Source organism: Chelon labrosus (assembly GCF_963514085.1).
Source record: "Chelon labrosus genome assembly, chromosome: 14".
Lineage (NCBI taxonomy): Eukaryota > Metazoa > Chordata > Actinopteri > Mugiliformes > Mugilidae > Chelon > Chelon labrosus.
The window spans coordinates 28,717,267-28,739,147 of NC_140347.1; the positions used below are offsets into that span (position 1 = coordinate 28,717,267).

Here is a 21,881-nt window from a genome sequence, read left to right on the forward strand (position 1 = left end):
CAGAGGACCTGGGCTGGACTGTGAACACCACCCACATTATCAAAAAGGCCCAGCAGCGTCTCTTTTTCCTGAGAACGCTGAGGAGGAACAAACTCCCTCCACCTCTGTTGAAAAACTTTTATCACTGCACAATAGAGAGTGTCCTGACGTATGGATGTACAGTGTGGTATGCCAGCTGCACTACATCTGAAAAGAAACAACTGCCGCAGGTCATCAAGACTGCTCAGTGGATCATTGGCTCTCCACTCCCATGCCTAGAGGAGATCTACTCCAGCTGACTCCTCCGACGGGCCACGAAGATCCAGGACGACCCCGCCCACCCAGGACTCTCTTTTCTCCAGCCTTCCCTCTGGCAGACTCAGGGTCACACGAGCCCGCACAAACAGACTTAAACACAGCTTCTTCCCCATGGCTGTGAAAAGACTGCTGCAGGAACCATGACCCTGCACTCCAACCAAACACACAGACTACATCCCACACCAAAAAAACGGACCACTACGTTTTTACAACTGTTCTTTGCACTAGTGTAAATACAGACTATTTATATATAATATTGCACCTTAAAATTTACTACTTATATTACCTTTATTGTTTTCTATGCCTGTGACATGTAGCGGCTACAAGAGATGCCGCCAAACAGAATTTCATTGTATTTTGTATAATAACAATAAAGCTTCTTCTTCTTCTATGATGAAGCTTTTGTTATATTTGGGAAATATGCTTTGTTAAATCCAAAGTAAATCTGGTGACCTCACAGCAGTGAGGAGAACTTTCCTGGCCATTATTTGAGAAGAGCAAGATAAAATTGAGATACAATGTGTTAACTATGTATATAGAGAAACAAATAATGTTTTGTTGTCCATCCACCCAGACCTGCTACCTGAAGCTGGACTCTTTAGGGAGTCTGTAAGACATTTAAAATAAATTCAGAAATGGGGTTAAAGAGAAATTTCACAGATACGCTTCTCTCCACTTTCAGACATGCAGCCTCTACATGATTTGAAGAGATAACAGATCAACACTACAGGATATTACTCATTATTGATTATTGAACCAGATCAAGGAGCACTGAATGTACCATCTTAAATTATCTCACAGGGAAGGGGATGACCATCGCGACCCTTAACAGGAATAAGTGGGTACAGAAGATGAATGAATGAATGAAGGAAGGGGATGACTAAATGTTATGGGTAGCAGTTCTTCTGCGATAACTTGAGGTGAGACTTTCACTGTCCATTTTAATAGCCGTCTACCGTAGTATGCTAGCCGACATTGACTTCAGTGACTAAAATGTCAAAGCTTGTCTCTCTCAGTTGCAATTTCAAAAGCACTGATGTTGTCATTCAAAATTCCAATGACATCAATGGTTCCATTACCAGATGATCTGGCAGAAAGATGAATATATGAATAAGTTCATGTAGTCTAACTGTCATTTTATAAGATTGATTTGTTTGATTTCTTGATTTGCCGAAACAAAAAGAGGTATTTTTCCCAGCCTTGAATGCCATGGCCAGTGCAAGCACAATGCAAGCACAATACATTAGCCCTTGCATTGTTAATGTTAATTACGCCTGGGCTTTCCGGAGATTACGTGTCAAATCGTATTACGAACAGACTGTGATCATGTTGTGCATGCGACAAGGTGCAGCTTGATTGAAAAACTCCTTGTATTCTGCTCTTTTACCTTTACCCTCTCCTCACTGCAGAAATATGCAGCGACCACATTTACACCTACTCATCCCTGTATTTCTAACCAGTTTATGCCGAGGGAATAGAAATGAGACATTGCAGGTACCTGTAAAGTGCAGCTGCTCCAGAGGGAGTGAAGTGCATTCATGCACAAGAAAAATCCATCACTGAGGCCAAATGAAGAAGCAGCTGTAAATTCATCTACACAGAGAATTCAAGCATGACCGAACTCAAACTTTGATTGCTGTGCTTTCAAGGTTTGGTCTGTTGGGAAATTTGGCACGACTGTTGGGAACAGCAACATACAGAGCTTTTTAGCTAAATCAATGCTGAGCTCTCTCTACCATGCTGAATTTTCAAGGGATTTTCCATGCAGTAAGAGATGGCAAAAAGCGGGTTTGAAGGTTCTTGAAGGAAGGTGTGATATAATCTGTTACACAACTCAAATCATTTTCAACAACTAAATTATGGTCATCACCATTCTCTTTGTTGTGAATGAGCAGAGCTTCCATGAGAGACCTTCACAAAGGGTCAATTTTTCAGCTGTTGTGATCTGTGTCTAAAGAGCTTTAATTTCTTCAGAGGACACAAACAAAATCATATAATTTAAGGCTACAATTAATTCTAGACTGACTTCCTCAATTAGAACGTTATATAACAACAGTTACACAATTACTGCTGGCAGGAAATGAATACAGGCCCGGCATTGAATATATTTGCGTATGCATGTACCCTTTGCATGTAAATTATAGCCAGCAACTATGGTTCAATACACCAACTGAAAATCTACTGGGAAACACCTGGAAATCTCACAGGAAATCTCACACACGAATTGACATGAAACGAGAGTCTGTACTCTGTAAACAGGAACGAGTGTCCTGTCGCAGTGAAACACAGGAGAGAAATAAGACTTCCATATGCACTATCAAATCAAATTTTAGCTTTCAAGTTCTATTTTTATTCTATTGTCTTTTTCCTTTAAACGAGGACTTGCCGCACATTGTTAATGAAGGTTTGGTTTTCTCATTTTATTTTACATTAAAGCAACAAATGTCAGCGTTATACATAAATTAATGACTGATCAAAAGATTTGTTGTTATTTAGAAAGCTGAGTAAAGGAAAACTGACTACCGTTTCTGACAGGAGTTATACATGCTTTTAACCACAAGTTCGCAAAGACAATGTACGTATTTGTTCACATATTTGACAACCTACACAGATCGTATAGTGCGGGATTCCACTAAAGGGCACCCCAGAAAACGCAGACCACATATAACTTTTGTGTTATCCACTTATTATATTAATTTATGGGCAATTGTTATATCCGTGGACCAGTGATTGACAAAATTGCCAACAAGCTCACACCATCTCCACGTAACCTTCAAGACTGTTTACATGTTTTCTTTTTGAAAGCTTCCACATGGACTTCCAAACCGGATGTTGATTGGTCGTCAGCTATTTTGGCAAGCACATTTGTTATTCTGCAGCAACAATAACACCAACTGCAGTGATTGCAGACTTGGTCTGTAAGCTCCGTATCTCATCCCCATATTGTCCATAGTGATCATATAGGTTGTTGTTTCTGATGGGCCCAAAGCATTCACTTTTCAGGACATGTACTCTAGACACACAATGCACAAGGAAGTCTTACTGCATATGCAAACACATATGTAAAAACAATTCTATCTCTGGCCTTAGTGGCTTTTTAACAATCCTAATTTTAGCTGCTTGAAACATTGATGTCAAAGCTGGGTTTCACAGCTCTTATTAGCATAATTTCACTTTCTGTAAGATGTAAATCCACTGTATGCTTTCTGTACAGCACCAAGTGGGAGGGAGACAAAGTTAGCAGCAATGCTACGATCTGTAGCAACTTAAGAGTCAGACATCTGTTTCAAGAGACCAAAACTATGAATAAAAAGGAGCGTACATATTTGACTTGTGCTGTATTGATGCAACATTGTCCCAGTGTTTGCAGTCTGCCACCACTTGAAGAGAAAATATAAACGGTGTAATGCCTACGTGGTGAATTCATATTCTGACCGTTTGTTGAAGTGGTTAGATAAGCACTCACACTTGAGCATCAGCTTCACTGCAGTTTATATAATAAATGGCATTGAATAAGAAATGAGACGCAGAGCTGGAGACTGACCGATAAATTCTATCGTCTGACTAAAACGAGACCTTTGAGAAGGTTGTAAGAAGCAAGAGCGGGAGTAAAATCGATTTGTCAGTGATGTCGTCTTTCTCAAAAAAGCAAGGTCAAGGATAAACACTGAGATCTGCGGGGTAGCTAATCATTCACCAAGGCACCTTATACAGAGACGGCTGCCCACTCAGACCTCTCAAGCATAAGTGACCAAACAGAAGCAGGCAGGCGAACGCAGCCGCTCAAGTAGACTGAACACAGGTGCAAACTATAATTAATCAACGCAGGTGTTAGCACTGAGTCTAATTAACTGAAGGCTGCTCAGCAGAGTGAAACTCGGTGAGAAAGAACATTGAGGGACTAAGAGAGAGCAGAAAAAGCCCTGCTGTGACACGAGCGATCGCCTTTTCCTGGTGTTTTAAAATAGTATCGCATTCAGTATTTCCTACAAAGAGAAAGCCCTGCGAGATTTACAGGCAGAAGTCAGGACTGTTAACTTGTTAATAAAGGCAACAGTTTTAAGACTCCTCAGTGAGATGGGAACCCAAAATTGAATACAAATGCTGTTTTTAATGACTGTCTTTCACCAGTAGTATTCCGCAAATAATCTTGGGCTGGGTACTGATTTCCTGAAACAATTTGCTTGCTTTGTTTTGACAGAGATTCACAAAAGATCAGTGGTATTTCCATAGTATTTTACTCCTGATCTTGCATTTGTAAAGTTCTATTGTCATACTTTCTTTTTCCTAAATGGGTTGGTTCATCAATGCACCATACATGCATGCAAAGCCAGTCTTGTGAGACCTTTTTTATCCAAAAAGTGATTTTTAAAACCCAGTCCTAAGGCAATCAGAATGGTAACTCAATCAGGATAAAATGCCCTTTGACTGGATGGGGAAAAGAAATGGAATTTCCTTTTGAATTAAGATGGGTGTTGTAAACATTTTGACATTAAAGATTTTACATAATAACCACGTAAAAGCTTGATCCAATCATTTCTCTTTTGTCTGGGTTGAATAAATGCAGAAACATGACAATAAAAAACAGTAGGACCAATGTGAGCACTGCCGTCCCAATCCTGCGGGACGTCTCGGACCTTGGCTATAATTTTTTATTAAATAAATTCAGTCTTGTCTGTAAAGTTTGGGGAATAACTTTTTCTTCTTCTGGCATAATTTGTGGCAGATGCTAAGTGTGTGTGCGGGTGTGCAGTTGGCTGCTGTGATTTGTTGCGTTATGGTTTCCATGTTTCGACTACTAGCTACGGCGTCAGCTCAGACCCTGCACAGACCCAAACACAGACGGCAAGAGCTTAACATTTTCTGCTGCTTCTGCATCTCTGCAATTTTCAAATTGATTGTTGTAGATCAATAAAGATGGAACACATCAAGGAAAGGTTAACTGACAGGTTCATCGATACAAACATTTGTATGACTTGTCTTTGGCAAAATTTCAGCAAAAGTTAGTTCCAGTCGCCATTGTTGAACATGAAGCAGGAAGTAGAATCAAAAATTAATCTGGCGGCCAAAAAAGAGCAAGCCAGAGTGACGTACGTAAACCACACTTCATGTTAGGATACACTAGGGTAAGCAATCTGGGTGATTAAAGTACTAAACAAAAACTCAGTCTATTCTTGGAACACTGGCCACACCATACAAAAAGCACATGTCAAAAGGTTAGATTCTGAGTGATGTTTTGGGGCATGTAAACAGTCATTTATCAGCCTGTATCTTACCAGATCATTTCATTTAAACTTCATGAAACCAGTTAAGTTGGAATCTCTAATAAGAATGAATCAGTTTGAAGAAATACTAACTTGGCATGTTCCTTGCTCTCTGCCAAGCTGTCTTCACTCAACATCTCGCCTCTTCTACTAACATTGACAAGACGAACACGGGCACTTTATTTTAGAAAATGCCACATACAATATCCTGCTACTATGATAACCCAGAAGCAGCCAATTTCGTTATAACCTGTGTCAGAAAGCAGTATAATATTTTAAGTGGTTTGGACTTAGTCAACATTTCTTTTGTGTTCTTTGATTTTGGTGACAACAAGAAAACATTGTAGTATGTTGTCCACATATAAATCTGGACAAACACTCAGGAGAACAGGAAATCACAGCTCACTGCTGTGAACATTTACACGATACTGTACATCCTCTGGGCCACTGCTGTCATTGCTGTCAGTGTATTAAACTCTTTGTTGTTCTTCTGCAGGAAGGAAACATCTGCCTGTGTATCTTTTCCAAATGGAAATTAACAGCTACTTTCATGTGAAGTTTGCTCTTTGACGTGGAAAGCTGAAGTCTCAGCAGGCACATAAGACGCATCAACAGGAGGGAACAGGATGACTCCTTCCTCCTGCCTTAAAACCTGCTGTCATGTCAAACAGCTGTACCCATTCAGAGCTAAACAATCAGCTGCAACCATTGCTGGGCATGTGAGATAAGCCCATAAACCCCTTACTCCATAGTAGGCTATTTTCCTCCCTGATAACATCACTATAAGCTCAATATTTCCCTTACGTATTGTTCCGTATTACAGATCTAATCTTGAAATACTTTCATTGGTTACTGCTCTGACTGCAGCAGCAACAAAATGTGCAACGTTTCACACTTGGGATGTGATTGTACTGTGATGGAGGAAACACATTCTACTTCTACAAGCCTTCAGCAGCATTTCTGTTTATTAAACTCAAATCGTATGAACACTTTCAATCAAGATGAGCTTTTTATCCAGAAATAACTCCACAAGAAAGACATGGGCAGTTTATAGTAAACAACTTTATCAATATTAAAGCATTAGACGGGTTCACTATAAGCAGATGAGGATATTTTATCTAAAACTACAGGGCTACAAGAACAATAAACACGAATGTACATTACATGGAATCTGTGTTGATATTATTTTCAGGTTTGGTTAGAGCTGGATAACTGGATGACTATTTCTGCCAAAGTGATGAAAAGGATTATTTTTTAAGAGAAACCTTCTTCTAATAATCATTTGGCTTCTCAAAATAAAGAGTTAGAATCTCAAAATAATGTAAAACCATTTCATAATCTTGCATCAGCTGTTGCAGTTACTCTAAGTCTCTCCTTATCTGGAGATACTAATTCATGTTTCTCAATATTTTCAGGTTTCTCATTATTTTGAGATACTAAAACAGTATTCTGAGAAAGCGTCTCATATTTCTGAGGAATGTTTCTCTTTATTTTGAGAGCAAAATCTATTGTGGGAGGGAAACTTCCTGATTATTTTGCAAAACTTTCTCATTATTTTGAGTCACCAAGTGATTGCTGAATATTATTTTTTTTCATAACACTGGCAGAAACTGGATACCACAGTTGTCAGGTGAACACTTGGATAGCTGTTGCTATCATCAGTGAAGAGTCTTATATGGATGACGTTATTAATGCTTCTTCTCAGGCATCAAATCTCCTTGTGCTGAAATTGGAAACAGAATGTCCTAACGTGTTGTCTGAACACCTCTACATAATATTTCTGGCCTTTATCCGTCCATAGAGTGTTTCTTGATTGCAAAAGAGGCAGTTCCAGTTAGATTTGGTCATCAAATTTGTATGAAATGTTTATTTTTTTTTCCTCCTACCATCATCATGTGGCATTAACTCTGTTTTGGACCCAGCTGAGGCTGCGGAGGCCAGCTGTGATTATTCTGATCTGGCTCCATATTTGGGTGATATCAGCAACCTTTTTGGCCTTTGATCCTTTTAACACGGACGTCAGATTCAGAAGTCACGGTCCCAACCAGAAAACTCCTCTTCTGCTTTCGTCTGGTCCAGAGGGAAACGATCGAAGTTGATGTAGCAGGGGCCCTGAAGTGGGACAAAGTTGAGCAGATAGTGATTTTGCATTAATTCCTTCAGTCTGTTCTTAAAGGGGAATTACTGTTTTTTTACAACCTGGACCTTATTTCTGGCATAAAATACGATTGTTTACTCACCCATATAACTTTGGTGTCATTTGGAGTCTTTCGGACGATATTTAGATCTGCGTATAACCATATAGTGGGAGTGACTGGGGCACCGCAACGCAGCCTCCAAATAATGCATTATCTGCCGCGAAACTCGTTCATTTCACCAATATTTTGTTATGATACGCTAGTGCTATTCCCCGTTGAGTCCGGAGTTACCTGTTATCTATTCACGGACTTGCAGCAGTTGTTGTTCTTTGGCCAGCTGTTCCTGTCACTGCCTCCACATCCTCCTTTCAATGAGCTCCTCATCCGTATACTCTGGCTCAAAATGGTAAGGACGTCCATCATAAACAAAGTCGTCATCCACAACCTCAGAATCGGAAAAATATTCAGCCATGTTGCAAAAAACTAGCAGTAGCAAATCACAGGTCAACAAGCCGCGCGGGGTGCGCATGTCGCTTAGAGATGACATCGTCCATGTCAGAGGTTAGTACGTCAATCTACAGACCCCAGATAATGATAACAGGTAACTCCGGACTCAACTGGAAATAGAACTAGCATATCATAACAAAATATTGGTGAAATGAACGAGTTTCAGATAATTCATTATTTAGAGGCTGCGTTTCGGTGCCCCAGTCACTCCCACTATATGGATATACGCGGATCTAAATATCTCGTATTTTATGCCAGAAATAAGGTCCAGGTTGTAAAAAATGGAAATTCCCATTTAATGTATAAATATTTAATTCTTTAAAGTTACGAAATCTAGCAAAGTTTGAACGATTATACTTATTTGATGAGATATTTCTGTGAACTGTAGTCTCAGATTCCCTATAATTAAGTATTTAAGTTTGATTATTCCGCATTTAATGAATATTTATGCAATTTTAAAATATACCAGAGATTCCAAAAGACACATTTCTGCATGCAATATTAAAAACTTTTGACTTGCCTTGCGGATGAGCCGTACTGTAGGAGCTTCCAGCTGACACATACGCAGCTTGTGCCAATTCATGCTGCCGAACCACCTGGGGGGACAAGAGGAGGGAGGCTAAAGGTCAAACTGCAGTGAGTGAGAAATAACAAATACTATTTTTCTGCTAACAGACAAGAAAACACGACCACTAACAAAATATAAATGTGTCCATATCAGAGCATTTATAGTAGTATGGACGGCACGTTGCCATGGTTACCTGTGGTGCCGGACATCTTTGATCCCATTCTTGGTGTTTCCTAACCTCTGACCTGGCCGAGGTCTGCAAACGCAACATCATTCAGACAGAGCACAGTTCAACCTTTCAATCTTTTAATGAGATTCTATTTTTCAGATAATGATTTGCAGACACGTTCAGTTATTTATTATCTACACTAAGAGGTTTTGCCCCCAGACTGTTTTTCTATGGAGACGTGCTGTTGTAACATATGCAGAATGTGAAAAAAGACGTCTTCTTAATGGCCCCAGAACTTCATATCTTTCCGCATTAATGGTTTCTTCACAGATGTGTAAGTTACCCATGCACTGTGCTCTAATGCACCCCAATATCATTACTAATGCTGGCTTTTGAACAGTGAGCTAAAAAAAAAACAAAAAAAAAACTCATGATCCCTCTGCTCTTTAGCCTGGAGAAAGAGGTGTCCATGATTTTCAGAAAGTTTGGATTGGTTAGATCAGCATCTTAAATGGAGGACCAGGCTCAGGCAGCACCATGTTGGAAACTTGTTTCTATTTTCATTGTTGTTTTTGTGAGTTTGTTTGAGGAATTCTTTTGCTCGGACTTTCACTGGCCTTGAACTGTGTTTTTGGAAGTGTTCTTGCCCACACAGTGATATCCACTAAATAATTGTGTGTGTTTTTGATGCACCCATGCAGCGTTGCCTGAGGTCCTGAAGGTCATGCAATATTTGTTTCCAGCCTTGCGTATACAAATTTCTTTGAAAGTTTTAACAATATTCGGCACCCTGTATAATGAAATACATAAAACCCTTTGCAATTTCACATTGAGAAACATTATTCTTTAGCTGTAGCTGCACTCCTCCCCTTCTTTATTTCCGAAAATGCTCAGCCTCTCTGGGATTCTATTTTTACTCCTAATCTTGTTACTGATCTGTTGCCAACAAACATACTTGCTGTGAAATGTTCTACCAGATGTTTTCTGGCATCTTTTCAAATCTTTTGTTGCCCCTGTACCAATTGTTCTTGTGTTTTGCTGGCGTGTATTTTCAATAAACAATGGGATTTCTCAGTCTCTACTTTTGATTTTGTTGTCTTTATGTTCAATTAAATATTAGATTTAAATGATTTAGATATTTACACATGCTGATTTCCTAGCTGTTATAGAAACTGAATAGTCTATCAGGCTACACGCTGAGTTAAATCTGTTCTGCATATTGATGCAACTTCAAGAGTTCAAGAAAAAAAAAGAAAAAAAGAAAAAATGGATAACATGGCCAGCAATGGACTGTTCTTTTTACCTGCAGAGTTTACTGATGATGGATTTGGATGCCTCACTCAAGTAAGGAGGGTACTTGAGCACCCCATCCAAAATTTTGGCATAAATTTTCTGGGGCTCCGAGCTTGAAAAGGGGGGGCTGATGAATTGAAAAGACAAGAGAGTGTAGGTATTAAAGCCTTAGTCAACTCAGAAATGAAGCAGTCGGTCAGCATGACACTGAGCTCTGCAGTTGAGAGTCATACTTCCCTGCTGCCATCTACTGGTTAACATTATTATTAGTATTAGTATTAGTATTACCTTCCCACTAGTAGTTCAAAGATCAGGATGCCAAGGGACCAAAAGTCAACTGCAAAGTCATGTCCCTGGTTCTTGATGATTTCCGGGGCCATGTACTCAGGAGTACCAACAAAAGAGTAGGTCTTCTCACCGCGCACCAACTCCTTGGCAAAACCAAAGTCAACCTACATGAAGACAGACACCCACACAATCATATGTACATCATATACACGCCATATTTATGGAAACCCTGCTGACAAAGTCTCCATTAATGGAAATTCCAAAAAACGTAACAGTATTTGCTAAATATATATCCCGTACTAGAAATGGGAAAGTATCTCTTCCCATAAGAACTCACCAGTTTGACGTAGCCCTTCACATCCAGCATCAGGTTCTCAGGCTTCAGGTCTCTGTACATAATGTTCTTCTTGTGGAGGTAGGCATAGGCCTCCACCACACAGGCAGTGCAGAACACAGCGATGTTCTCATCAAAACGACCGCTAACAACAACAACAACATAAGAGAGACATAAGAGGTCTGAACTATTGCTTCCAGCTTTAAAATCTTCCAAACAAACGTATTACCTTATGTATTTATTTTGCTGCTTTTCTTTAAATGTGCGCAAGCAGCTCCTCAAAACTATGTTATTGTGGAACAGCTATATTGCTTTTCGAAACTGAACAGTTTTACTGTTTGAAAACTAGTGATGATGATAAGATGTACCAGGAACTATAAAATATCTTCCCAACAAATGAAACTATCACATATCTTGCAGCAAAGCTCAAATAAAATCTTTATCCCCTCACACCGTGGAATAATTTCACTTTTGTAACAGCACACCACAATATTCTGCTAGAACCAATAAAAATAGAAAGACATCTAAATAAGGACATCCAATGAGCACTTTTTTCTCACACTTCTTTGAGTTTGGTCCAGATCTCCCCACCACTACAGAACTCCATGACCATGTAGATGTATCGTGTGTCTTTGAAAGCTGCATGAAGTCTGGAAGAAACGGTGAGAGTGGAAAACATTGTCAAACTCTCAGTGCATTACACAACACTGTCAAAAGATTAAAAGACTGCAGATACCTGACGATGAAGTCACACTGGGTGGCTTTCAGGATCTTCTTTTCAAACAGCATGTGCTCCTCTTGTCTTTTGGCAACTATGTGCTTCTTGCTGACTCGCTTCATGGCATAATATTTCCCATGATTGATTGTGGTCATCTTAGAATGACAAAAACAGCAATCACTGGGAAATAATTTGTGCTAAATGTTCTGGATTTATACAGTTCAGGCTTTAATGGATTAACTCCATCACCGAGTATTGATAAACTCGAGAGAAAGACATGTTTATTATTTTATGAACACAGTTGTAAGTGTCTCGTATCATGTGTTTACTGTGGGTTGGTATTATACCAAAACTATCAACAAGCCTACCAGCTTCGTATGGTTATCTGCATAATATAACTCTATTAGGGACGGTAGGAAAACCGTTAGGGTTTAAAGGGGACTTGATTTTTTTTTAAACTTGCGTGGAAGAATACTTATATACACTGACCAGGCATAACATTATGACCACTGACAGGAGATGGGACAATACAATGTTCTGCTGGGAAACTTTTGGGCCTAGCATTCATGTGGATGTTGCTTAGACATGTAGCAGCCACTTAGACCAGACCAAGCACCCCCACACCATAGCAATGACACTCCTTGATGGCAGCAGCCATCCCCAGCAGGATACAGACTGACACAGACACACACACACACACAAAAACGGTTTAGGAACAAGTCAAAAAACATGAAGAACAGCATAAGGTGTTGACCTGGTCTCCAAATTCACTAGATCCTAAACTGATCAAGTATCTGTGGGATGATCCACAGAGGCCCCTCCCCTCAACCCACAGGACCCAAAGGCCCCCACTAACGACATTCTGTTGCCAGACACCACAGGACACCCTCAGAAGGCCCATGTCCATTCTCTGATGAATCATAACTGTTGGAGGCATAAGGGAGAACTACACAATATTAGGAAGATGGTCATAATGTTATGCCTGATCTGTGTATACCAATCAGTCCTGAACAACAGAACAAAGGCTTTTTGAATTCTAGCAAATATTGAAGCAGTAAACACACACAACTTACCAGCTCCACACGGCCAAATCCTCCAACTCCAAGTGTGACGGGATCTCCATGATAGCGACCCTCCTGATATAAAACGGGAACCAGATCCTTAAACCTCAGAGTGGAGCCGGGACTGAGAAAGACAGAGGACATTTTATTGATAAGCATTTCATTTTAAGGAGGTCATTTGCATTATTTTTGTATGACGGTGTTACATATTTTGTTGTGCATCCGCTCACCTTGACTTTTCTGGAGCTTGCGCCTCCTGCATCACTTTGGAGCTGGAAGTGAAAAACAAACAAAAAAAAGTGAGCAGAAAATGTAAATGGAGCAGTGCATTTCATTTCCTCAAAACATTCATGGTTATGAAGTGAAAGGTGTTTTGCAATACTTACTCGTCAAACAGCTCCAGGTGCTCTATAGGAATCGTCTCTTCAAATACCCTATGTTAAAGACATCGTTAGTCTACCTGTGCATCGGTCAGCAGACACAATAAAAGGCAATGACAGAAAATTAATACACAGGGGGATTGTTTTTGCAGATCCTGGCTGAGCACGGCCATCTCCTTCTATTACAGTCAAAATCCAATGTCGAGTCAGACTTACTCCTTGTCAATGGAGAAGCAGGTAACAGGGCCATCAGCTGTGCAGGTGGCAGTTCTCAAAACTTCGCTGCAACAAAATAACCAGTGCAAAATCACATTTTTAACCCTGTAATATACCATATGTCATTACTGAAAGTATGAATTTAGCAGAAACCATCGATTTTTAGCCCCCAAATTAAGTTATCTGCAATACATAGTTAGGCTGCAACAGGAATACAACCTATAAAAAGATCCACAACACTGGGCAATGCTCAGTTGTAAACAAAGAAAAAAATACTCGACTGAACATCTCTGCAACTGAAAAACTTGCCAATAAAACAACAAAGCTGCCTCATGCACGCAACACAAGCTTTTACTGAAAAGCCATCATCACTCTTTTACAATCACTGTATTGTAAAAGGGTGTATTTGCATCCTTGTATTTGTGCAGACACCTGCACTAAGTTTCCAAATTAACATTTATTTATTTGCATTCCAACATTAATGTTCAAGAAAATACTGGAGATTTTAATTTTCCCTTTGACCGCAACACACGGTTCAACATTTAGAGTTCAGCATGTTTGAATATGACAGCAGCCTGTGGAAGGTGTACAGAGGAGTGAATGTTGCACAAGAGTCTCAACAAATGTCCTCAGGCATGTGGTATGTTTCCATGGTTACCGTATGAGGGCCTGTTCCCCGAAATGCTCTCCCTTCCCCATCCTGCGAATCTGCTTCTGGTGGCCGTTCACGTTCTTACTCACCAGGACCTGAGAGGGGGGGGACACACTCACATGAGAGCAAGGAAGAGAGGATAAATGCACACGCACATCAACACCACATTTAAATGTGGGTCCATGTAAATGCTTTATTATTTTATTTATATCACGCTATACCTCTCCTTTGAGGATGATGTAGAAGCTGTTTGCTTCTGCTCCCTCTCGAACTATAACATCTTTGTCCTGGTACTTCACCTGGAAAACACAAAACAAAAAAATACTACAAAATTACTAGTGATTTCTATGAATTCCCATTAAATTGTAATATATTTTTCTTGAAAATATCATCTGTATTTTTTTAAGAAAAGCTATTACATCCATCAAAATTGAATTTGGCTGGTAAGAAAAATCTGACTTAAACAGTGTTTTCTCAGGATTAAATTTTATTAATAACATTCAGAATATTGGGGCACACACCTCCTCCATGGAGTCAATGATTTTAGACAACTGGACATCATTCAGGTCCTTCAGAGTTCGAGACCTGTAACAGCAAATTTACATTCAGGAACGGAGTAAGAAATAAGGGTTCTTAGTGCAATAAATGTGTCATCATTGTAATCAGAGGCTGAAAAACACATAGACTACATGACTACATAGATCTGAGAACTGATCAGAAGTTTTCAAAATACTGAGTTTCTCCTGAACTCACGTCTTCAGGAAGCCCATGAGCTGCTCCCGTTTCTTCTTGGACTTGTTGGTTATGATTGTCCTGTAGGTCTGTCGCTCCATGCACCACAGATGCACCACTGTCTTTGCTGCAACGCGAGTGAAAGAGATAAAAAGCTGAAAGTTCGGCTGTTGAGTTTGGTCGTCAGTAAGATAATGGACCGCAGTGACTGAGCTCTGATCATTGAGTAACACGTAATAAACCTTGCGGCATTTTAAAGGCGACATTAATTTAACTACTATAAATTAGCAATAGCCAGCAGAACAGTGTGGCTCAGGTAATTTACATAAAGATGCTTCATTAATGAATGCTTTTCTTTGCAGAACCCGGAGCTTGAAATCCATCTGCTTGAGGCTAGCAAGGTAGAGATTGAGATTGTGGGACAGAAGAAAACAAAGGAGGTGAAGAAAGAAGCAGAAGAAGCAAACTTATAAATTCATATATTCATATGGTTAAAGCATACATGTAGCTTATATACATGATACTAGGCCATCCATGATATATGGGAAACTGATAATGGATGGGTATGGAGTGGTACACATTGTGCTCACAAAGTTAAGAGCACAGTTGCCTAAAAGTATATCATTCACAATGGTAGTTACATTAGTGAGTTGGCAGGCATGAAGCAGGCTGGAGAATTATGCATAACATTTATGTAAGAATGAATAAGTGTTAGCAATGAACATTGGGCGGAAACATGTATGAAAAGTAGTTTCTGTGATGAGACAAAATATCTCCTTTGATATGATTGTATGTGCCACCCATTATAGCACAGATGGAAGCCCTTAAATCACCACATAAACCATATATTGGAGGGAGAACTAAATCCCTATATCAGACCTTTCACAGTTGCTGTCCGTTTACAGTTGTACAGAATGGCCAACTCTCCAAAAACATCCCCACTGGTTAGAGTTCGGAGGTTCCGGGATGCCTGGGTGACAATGAGCTCTCCAGCTAAGAAAGGAAACACTTACTGTTAAAGAAAGACATGTTTCCATAAAGGCTGATTTTTGAAATGATGGCATCTAAACAGTTTTATAACAATCCACACTGTACTCATGAGCCAACAGCAGACAGACAAGACACACACACAGAGGCATGTCCCTACCTGCTACTATGTACATGCTGTCTCCTTCAGAGCCCTCTTTAATGACTTCCTCCCCAGGTTTGAAGTGAGATACCATTAAGAGATCCACCATCATGGCTATTTGCTCATCGTCGAGGCGGCTCAGGAAGTCATTCCTCTGAATAGCTTTGACGATCAGACTCGTCTCGCTGGTGATGGAAGGTGAAAAAAGTAAGGTCACTGAAATCTAGGGGAGCTCCCAGGGAACACACAAAGCCTTAATGCTTTATTTAATGCCCTGACTACTAACCTGACAGTTTTCTTGACCCTGTTGCGTGTAATCTCCAGGTTCTCTGGGAGTGGTTCAGGAGCTATGACAGCCGCACGGCTCTTCCTGACCTCCAGATCAGACTCAATACCGCTCTCGGCAGAAAACTCTGGGAGGAGAAAGCAGTCAAAACCAGAGGGTTAGAGATCTGTGTCAAAGATCACCTGAACCAATGTGTAGGTATGTGGGTGAGTCCCTGCCCCTATGGCCCCACGTTGACCTCATACCCAGATCATGATATTGACCATGCAGCTCTTGCAGAAGTTTTTCTTTCTCCTGCAGTCGTTGTTCTGTTGAGGTAAAAGCAGAGACACATACTGTATTTAATGTACAAAACATCACAAGGAACACATAATTTAGTACCCTGACATCATTACAGTAACCCTGACATTTGTCTGTTGTTAAAAATGTGGCCAAGGTGTGCATAAACGGTGTTTTACAAAATAATTAAAAAAAGATCAAGTTCACTGATATGTCTATAGACACTGTTTCCAAACAACCTCTGGCTTGCATTAATGCTTTAAATAGCAATACATTTTTTTCCATCTGGTGTCACGCTAATAACTCTGTGGCAACAGGAATTAAAGATTAAGTGAAGGAAATGTAACACTTATTGTGCAACACTGATCTAGCTTTTCACCAACCTTTTTGTCAGATGTAACTCCTTTGTGGTTGCTTGATGTAATTCAACCACTATAAGCACATTATTTCAACAGGTTTTTAATTTCCTAGTTCAACTAAATCTTTTATCAATTTTTAATTATTTTTATCACATTCACCCTTTATCTAATGTTATACTAAGCATTTCAACTGCCAATCCTCAGATGTTTAGATATCCAGACAGCATTTGTTCATTGTTGTTATTCCCTGTTATGTCTTTGCCCACGTATGCGCCCTCAACACAAAACGTAATCGTAATTTGTATCTCATCAAATTAGTTGAGCCACTCCACAATCTTTCCATGCACCCAGAGCAATTTTCAGAAGTATATTAACATGCATTATATTGTGCAGGTACAGTTATTCCTATATAGTTTATTGCTGTAATCAACACATGGAGTTAAGTCAGTGGTTCCACCATGGATGTTTGGAATTGTAACTTTCGCCCAGTCAACATGTGGTATGGAGTTGCTCTTTAAAGGTAATACTCACCCAGGTCCTTATTTTGCCTCTGCAGCTCCTCGTTGATCAGACATTGCTTTTCCAGCTGCTGCTTCAGATCCTCTAGTTGCTTCTCCATGGCTTGATATTAGCTACGGGATAGGATATTTAGGAGAATAATGTGTCAGGTTTAAATTATGGTACCAAACATGTGGATATGTGTGAAGACGAAAAAGGGCCTAGATATGTAAACTGATATTTAAACTGTAACTGTGCTGGTGCCTTTTTCATGAGAACTCCACAGCCTGCAAGCAGCAGGAGTCCTGCTGAATAATGCAGACTAATGATGGACAGTCAACAGGGGTCTTTCTGAATACTGTCACACCCTGCTGGCTTCTGCTGAAGATCTATTACTGCTCCTATGACTGATAATGGAGAAAAAATAACTGTAGCATAAAAGAAACCTTCTTTTATATTTGGCTTTTTGCAAATGGACTGTTTTTCTTTATTTTACAGTTTCTGCTCAAGTACTGCTGCAACAAGACAATTACAATACATTACCAACCTCTGCTATGAGTTTACTGACACGGATTCTTTAGCACTACTGATTCTCACTGTGTTTAACCACATGTCTGATTCAATGTCACTCATGTGTTTACAAAGGGTTTTGTTCCCTATTTGAGTTTTGTTCTCATTGGACAACTGTTTATGCCTCTGTTGACAGGCTAAACATTACAATCAATACAAACACAAGGCCATTGGTTACCCAGCCAATTCACTAAACACACGTTCGGTTCAGTAAAACCTGAGATGGACGAGTTGTTTGCCCGCGATCACTGTGCACGTCACGTGACCCCAAGTTACTGCCGCCTCACCCTGAACATTGGACAGCTCTGAGATTAGACGAGATGTTAAAGTAAATCATAAAGTCAGTGAGCAATATATCAGCATACTGAGAGGCAAATAAAAAAAGGCTCCTGCTCTACAAGAAGATTATAGCTTCAATGCAAGTCTGCATGAAAGGTGACAAGAAGTTGGATAAACCCCTTCATAGCATTCCCAGCCACCTAAATGAGATTTTCTTTCCATTAGAACAGTGATTCACCATCCAAGGGGATGTGAATGTGATAAGGCAGTACAGAAAACCATGCAACTGCTGTGCCAAGTATTTATAAATCCTGTGCCGCAACCATTAAAAGTTTACAGGGGACATAATTGTAGCAGAAAAAAAATGTGTCCCCACATGTTGCAACTTACTGAGAAGTCAGATTTACCTTGGGGCGTTTTATTAACCTGTAACCGAAGCAAACACAGACAATGCTGCACACATACCCAATTGGTAAGCTTTCTAGGAACTTGCAGCTATAAAGAAAGGCAACTGGGTCAAGATGGTGTGATAACCTTTGGCGCCTCCTGGTCAACATTTAATGAAAGGAAAAACTCTGTGCGTTTGCCTGGGGCGACTCAAAGCAGATGCTGTTGTGTATTCATTCGTTTTGCCACCTATGTCCTGCAGTGGCTTACAAAAGACATTAGATATATATATAAAGCATAACTCCTAAAGACTGAGGTGGACAAACATTATAAAGCACTAAATGGTCAAGGGAAGTCGAGCAGTGATCTATCCAGCGAATGATCCTGGGAGAGGCCCAGAACACAGGTAAAAAGGAGAGACAACCAATAATAATAGAGGTCTGCTTTTCAGCTGCACAACGGGAACACGATTCTAGCTGCCATTATAGTCACAGTCGGCACACTGTACACTTCGTACTGCTTCATTATTAATTCATGGCCATGTGTAACTACAGCTGAAATCTCATAAGACACACTGTAATAGAAACCTGGAGCGAACACGTGTCTAGACTGGTCTGTTTAAGATGGACTCTCTCCCTATTATTATTGCTGTTTTGGCCCTCCAACAGCGCTGTAATGTTACTGTAATACCTGTAGAAAATGAAAAATAACCTGCAAAGCCTAACATCATGGAAATATGAGGTTTTTCTAGATAACATATATGTAGACAAAGATGGGAGTCACACTCACCTGCAGGCAATGTGCGATCAGGAGAGAAGATGGGTCTCTGTCCAGACTACACAGGCCGCATGAATCATAGGAGCCAAATGATCACCCTGGACTGCTCACAAAATCCACTCTCAGCTGTAGAGAAGTTTTCACTTTGTGCAATTTCTGTGACCTGCTTGACCCAAGGACAGTCTACAGACTGGACACACCTGAGAGGACACAAAACATGCAATCCCTCTAGCATTACTACTTCTTCTTTTTCCTCCGATGCACACTTTCTCGGCTTACATTGCTACGTCTGTACTTCAGCTTTACTATTTTTACTTCTCTCCAGCTCTCTCCCCTTTTCTCTCTCTCTCTCCCTCTCTCTCAATCTTTCCTCTTTCCTTCTTTTTCTGTATCTGTCAATCTCAGCAGCTCTGGTGTCGAATCATTAACTATAACCCCAGGCCCCTCCCATCACACCAGGTAGGGGAATACAGGAAGGAGGAGGAAGAGGAGGATGAACAAGAGAGAAAGCAGAAGTTGAGCTCAGTGTCATGTAGTGGCATTTTATTTAACTAAAAATATTAATTGTTCCAGTGGAATAACATTTACACATTTAATAAGTGTGTATTTGTCATTTCTGTGACATTTAATAGTGATGTATTGCAGTGTATCGTGCTGATGTAGATAACTCATACAGGAGAAAAAAAAAGTATGGGCATAAACAAGCAGTAAAAAAGTCATTGTAAAAGCTGATAGAAAGGGGAAGTGAACACGACATGTGGATGAATTTTATATCTTCTCCATAATGCTTTCTTCTTTCTACTTTCGCATTTTTGCAAACTAATGAACATATCTTCAGTCTGTTGCCTCTCCTCTGAGAGCTGCATTCACTTAACAGTTGAAGTCATAGGGAATCATCGAAGCCGGGGGAAAAGTCACAGATTATATCTGCCAGAGTCGGAAAGTGTCTACTTTACGAGGTTTCTGTTTTTCCATGAGTAAATGTCACTGGATGTTTTTTCCATGCTGCGAATGAATCTAAATTAGGTTGGAGGGTTAACGTTGTGACAAAGGGTGTGGGCCTTTATTGTTCACAGTTAATTATTGATATCTTTCTGGTTAATCAACGACATTAATGACCGCATGGCTCAGAGATAAAAGGCCACGGATTTCAGTGCTGCAACCAGAGGGAAGTAGTTGACAGGCAATGTGCATGTGTTGTGACACTTTTCCAATGAAAGAATCCGGCAATATCTATTAATCAAAACAAACACTACCCATCACAGATGAGTTCATACTATTGGTGTTTTAACCTTCCAGACACTTCGGTAAAGTCAATATATATATATATATGAAAAAACAGAAGGTAGGAGTGCTGCCTGGAACTGTTTTTCTTATTTCTTATCTATTTCTTTTCTAAACGATGGTGCTCTTTGGTTAAGGGCTGTGTCCATAGGTAACAAAAGGAAAAAATACCAAGGCACTCATCTAGAAATAATATTAAAAAGCCGTATATATATATATATATAGTATATATACACAGTTGAAACCAGATGTTTACATACACTGTGTTAAAAGACACATAAACCTTTTTTCCTCACTGTCTGAAGTTAAATCAGACTAAATCTCCTGTTTTAGGTCAGTTAGGATTACTAAAATTATTTTCTACTTCTATTACTTTCTTCATAGTCAGAAGTTTACATACATAAAGATTACTATGTCTTTAAACAATGAAGGAAAGCCCTGATGATGATGTCATGGCTTTGGAAGCTTCTGATAGGTTAACAAGACAACATTTGAGTTAATTGGAGGCACACCTGTGGATGTATTTTAAGGCTACACCTCAAACACACTGCTTCCTTGTTTGACATCATGGGAAAATCAAAAGAAATCAGCCAAGATATCAGGAAGAGAATTGTGGTGCTCCACAAGACTGGTTCATCCTTGGGGTAAATTTCCAGATGCTTGAAGGTGCCACGTTCATCTGTTCAAACAATTATACGCAAGTATAGACACCATGGGAATGTCCAGCCATCATACCGCTCAGGAAGACGGGTTCTATGTCCCAGAGATGAATGTGTTTTGGTCTGAAATGTGCGAATCAACCCCAAAACAAAAGCTAAAGACCTTGTCAAGATGATGGCTGAAGCTGGTAAGAGAGTGTCGTTCTCCACAGTGAAACGAGTCCTGTACCGACATGGACTAAAAGGCCACTCAGCGAGGAAGAAGCCATTACTCCAAAAGCAACATAAAAAAGCCAGATTACAGTTTGCAAATACACACAGGGACAAAGACCTTAATTTTTGGAAACATGTCCTGTGATCTTATTAAACTTTGGTCATGATGACCATCGTTACATTTGGAGGAAAAAAGGGGGAAGCTTGTAAGCCTGAGACCACCATCCCAACTGTGAAGTATGGGGGTGGTAGCATCATGTTGTGGGGCTGTTTTGCTGCAGGAGGAACTGGCGCACTTCATAAAATAGACGGCATCATGAGGAAAGAACATTATGTGGAAATACTGAAGCAACATCTCAAGACATCAGCCAGGAAGTTAAAGCTTGGGCGCAAATGGGTCTTCCAAATGGACAATGACCCTAAGTTCTGCCAAAGTAGTTACAAAGTGGCTTAAGGACAACAAAATCAATGTTTTGGAGTGGCCATCACAAAGCCCTGATCTCAATCCCATGGCCTACAACCCTGACTCAGTTACACAAGTTCT

General features: G+C 40.0%; 1 protein-coding gene across 1 annotated transcript; it reads right to left on the reverse strand.

Annotated features, from left to right (window-relative positions):
* Nucleotides 1-7,235: 7,235 nt before the first annotated feature.
* Nucleotides 7,236-19,709, reverse strand: prkg3 (protein kinase cGMP-dependent 3). The gene is made up of 21 exons (XM_084560297.1): nt 17,202-19,709; nt 16,278-16,340; nt 16,033-16,159; nt 15,765-15,931; nt 15,497-15,610; nt 14,639-14,744; nt 14,407-14,470; nt 14,107-14,184; nt 13,892-13,980; nt 13,234-13,299; nt 13,024-13,071; nt 12,868-12,909; nt 12,650-12,761; nt 11,595-11,731; nt 11,419-11,508; nt 10,862-11,003; nt 10,525-10,688; nt 10,247-10,363; nt 8,968-9,030; nt 8,727-8,802; nt 7,236-7,673 (listed from the first exon to the last, which is right to left on the reverse strand). Exons 1-21 carry the CDS (start codon nt 17,287-17,289, stop codon nt 7,587-7,589), a joined length of 2,040 nt encoding a protein of 679 aa, XP_084416423.1. The 5' UTR covers nt 17,290-19,709; the 3' UTR covers nt 7,236-7,586.
* Nucleotides 19,710-21,881: the final 2,172 nt, after the last annotated feature.

Bases quoted from the DNA above. Each gene is read 5' to 3' on its own strand.
- prkg3 (XM_084560297.1), bottom strand. From the start codon at position 17,289: ATGGAGAAGCAACTAGAGGATCTGAAGCAGCAGCTGGAAAAGCAATGT. The intron at 15,611-15,764 runs GTAGGGACATGC...TTCCTTTCTTAG, and splicing joins CAGCATGTACATAGTAGCAG to CTGGAGAGCTCATTGTCACC. The intron at 7,674-8,726 runs GCAAGTCAAAAG...GTCCCACTTCAG, and splicing joins CAGTACGGCTCATCCGCAAG to GGCCCCTGCTACATCAACTT.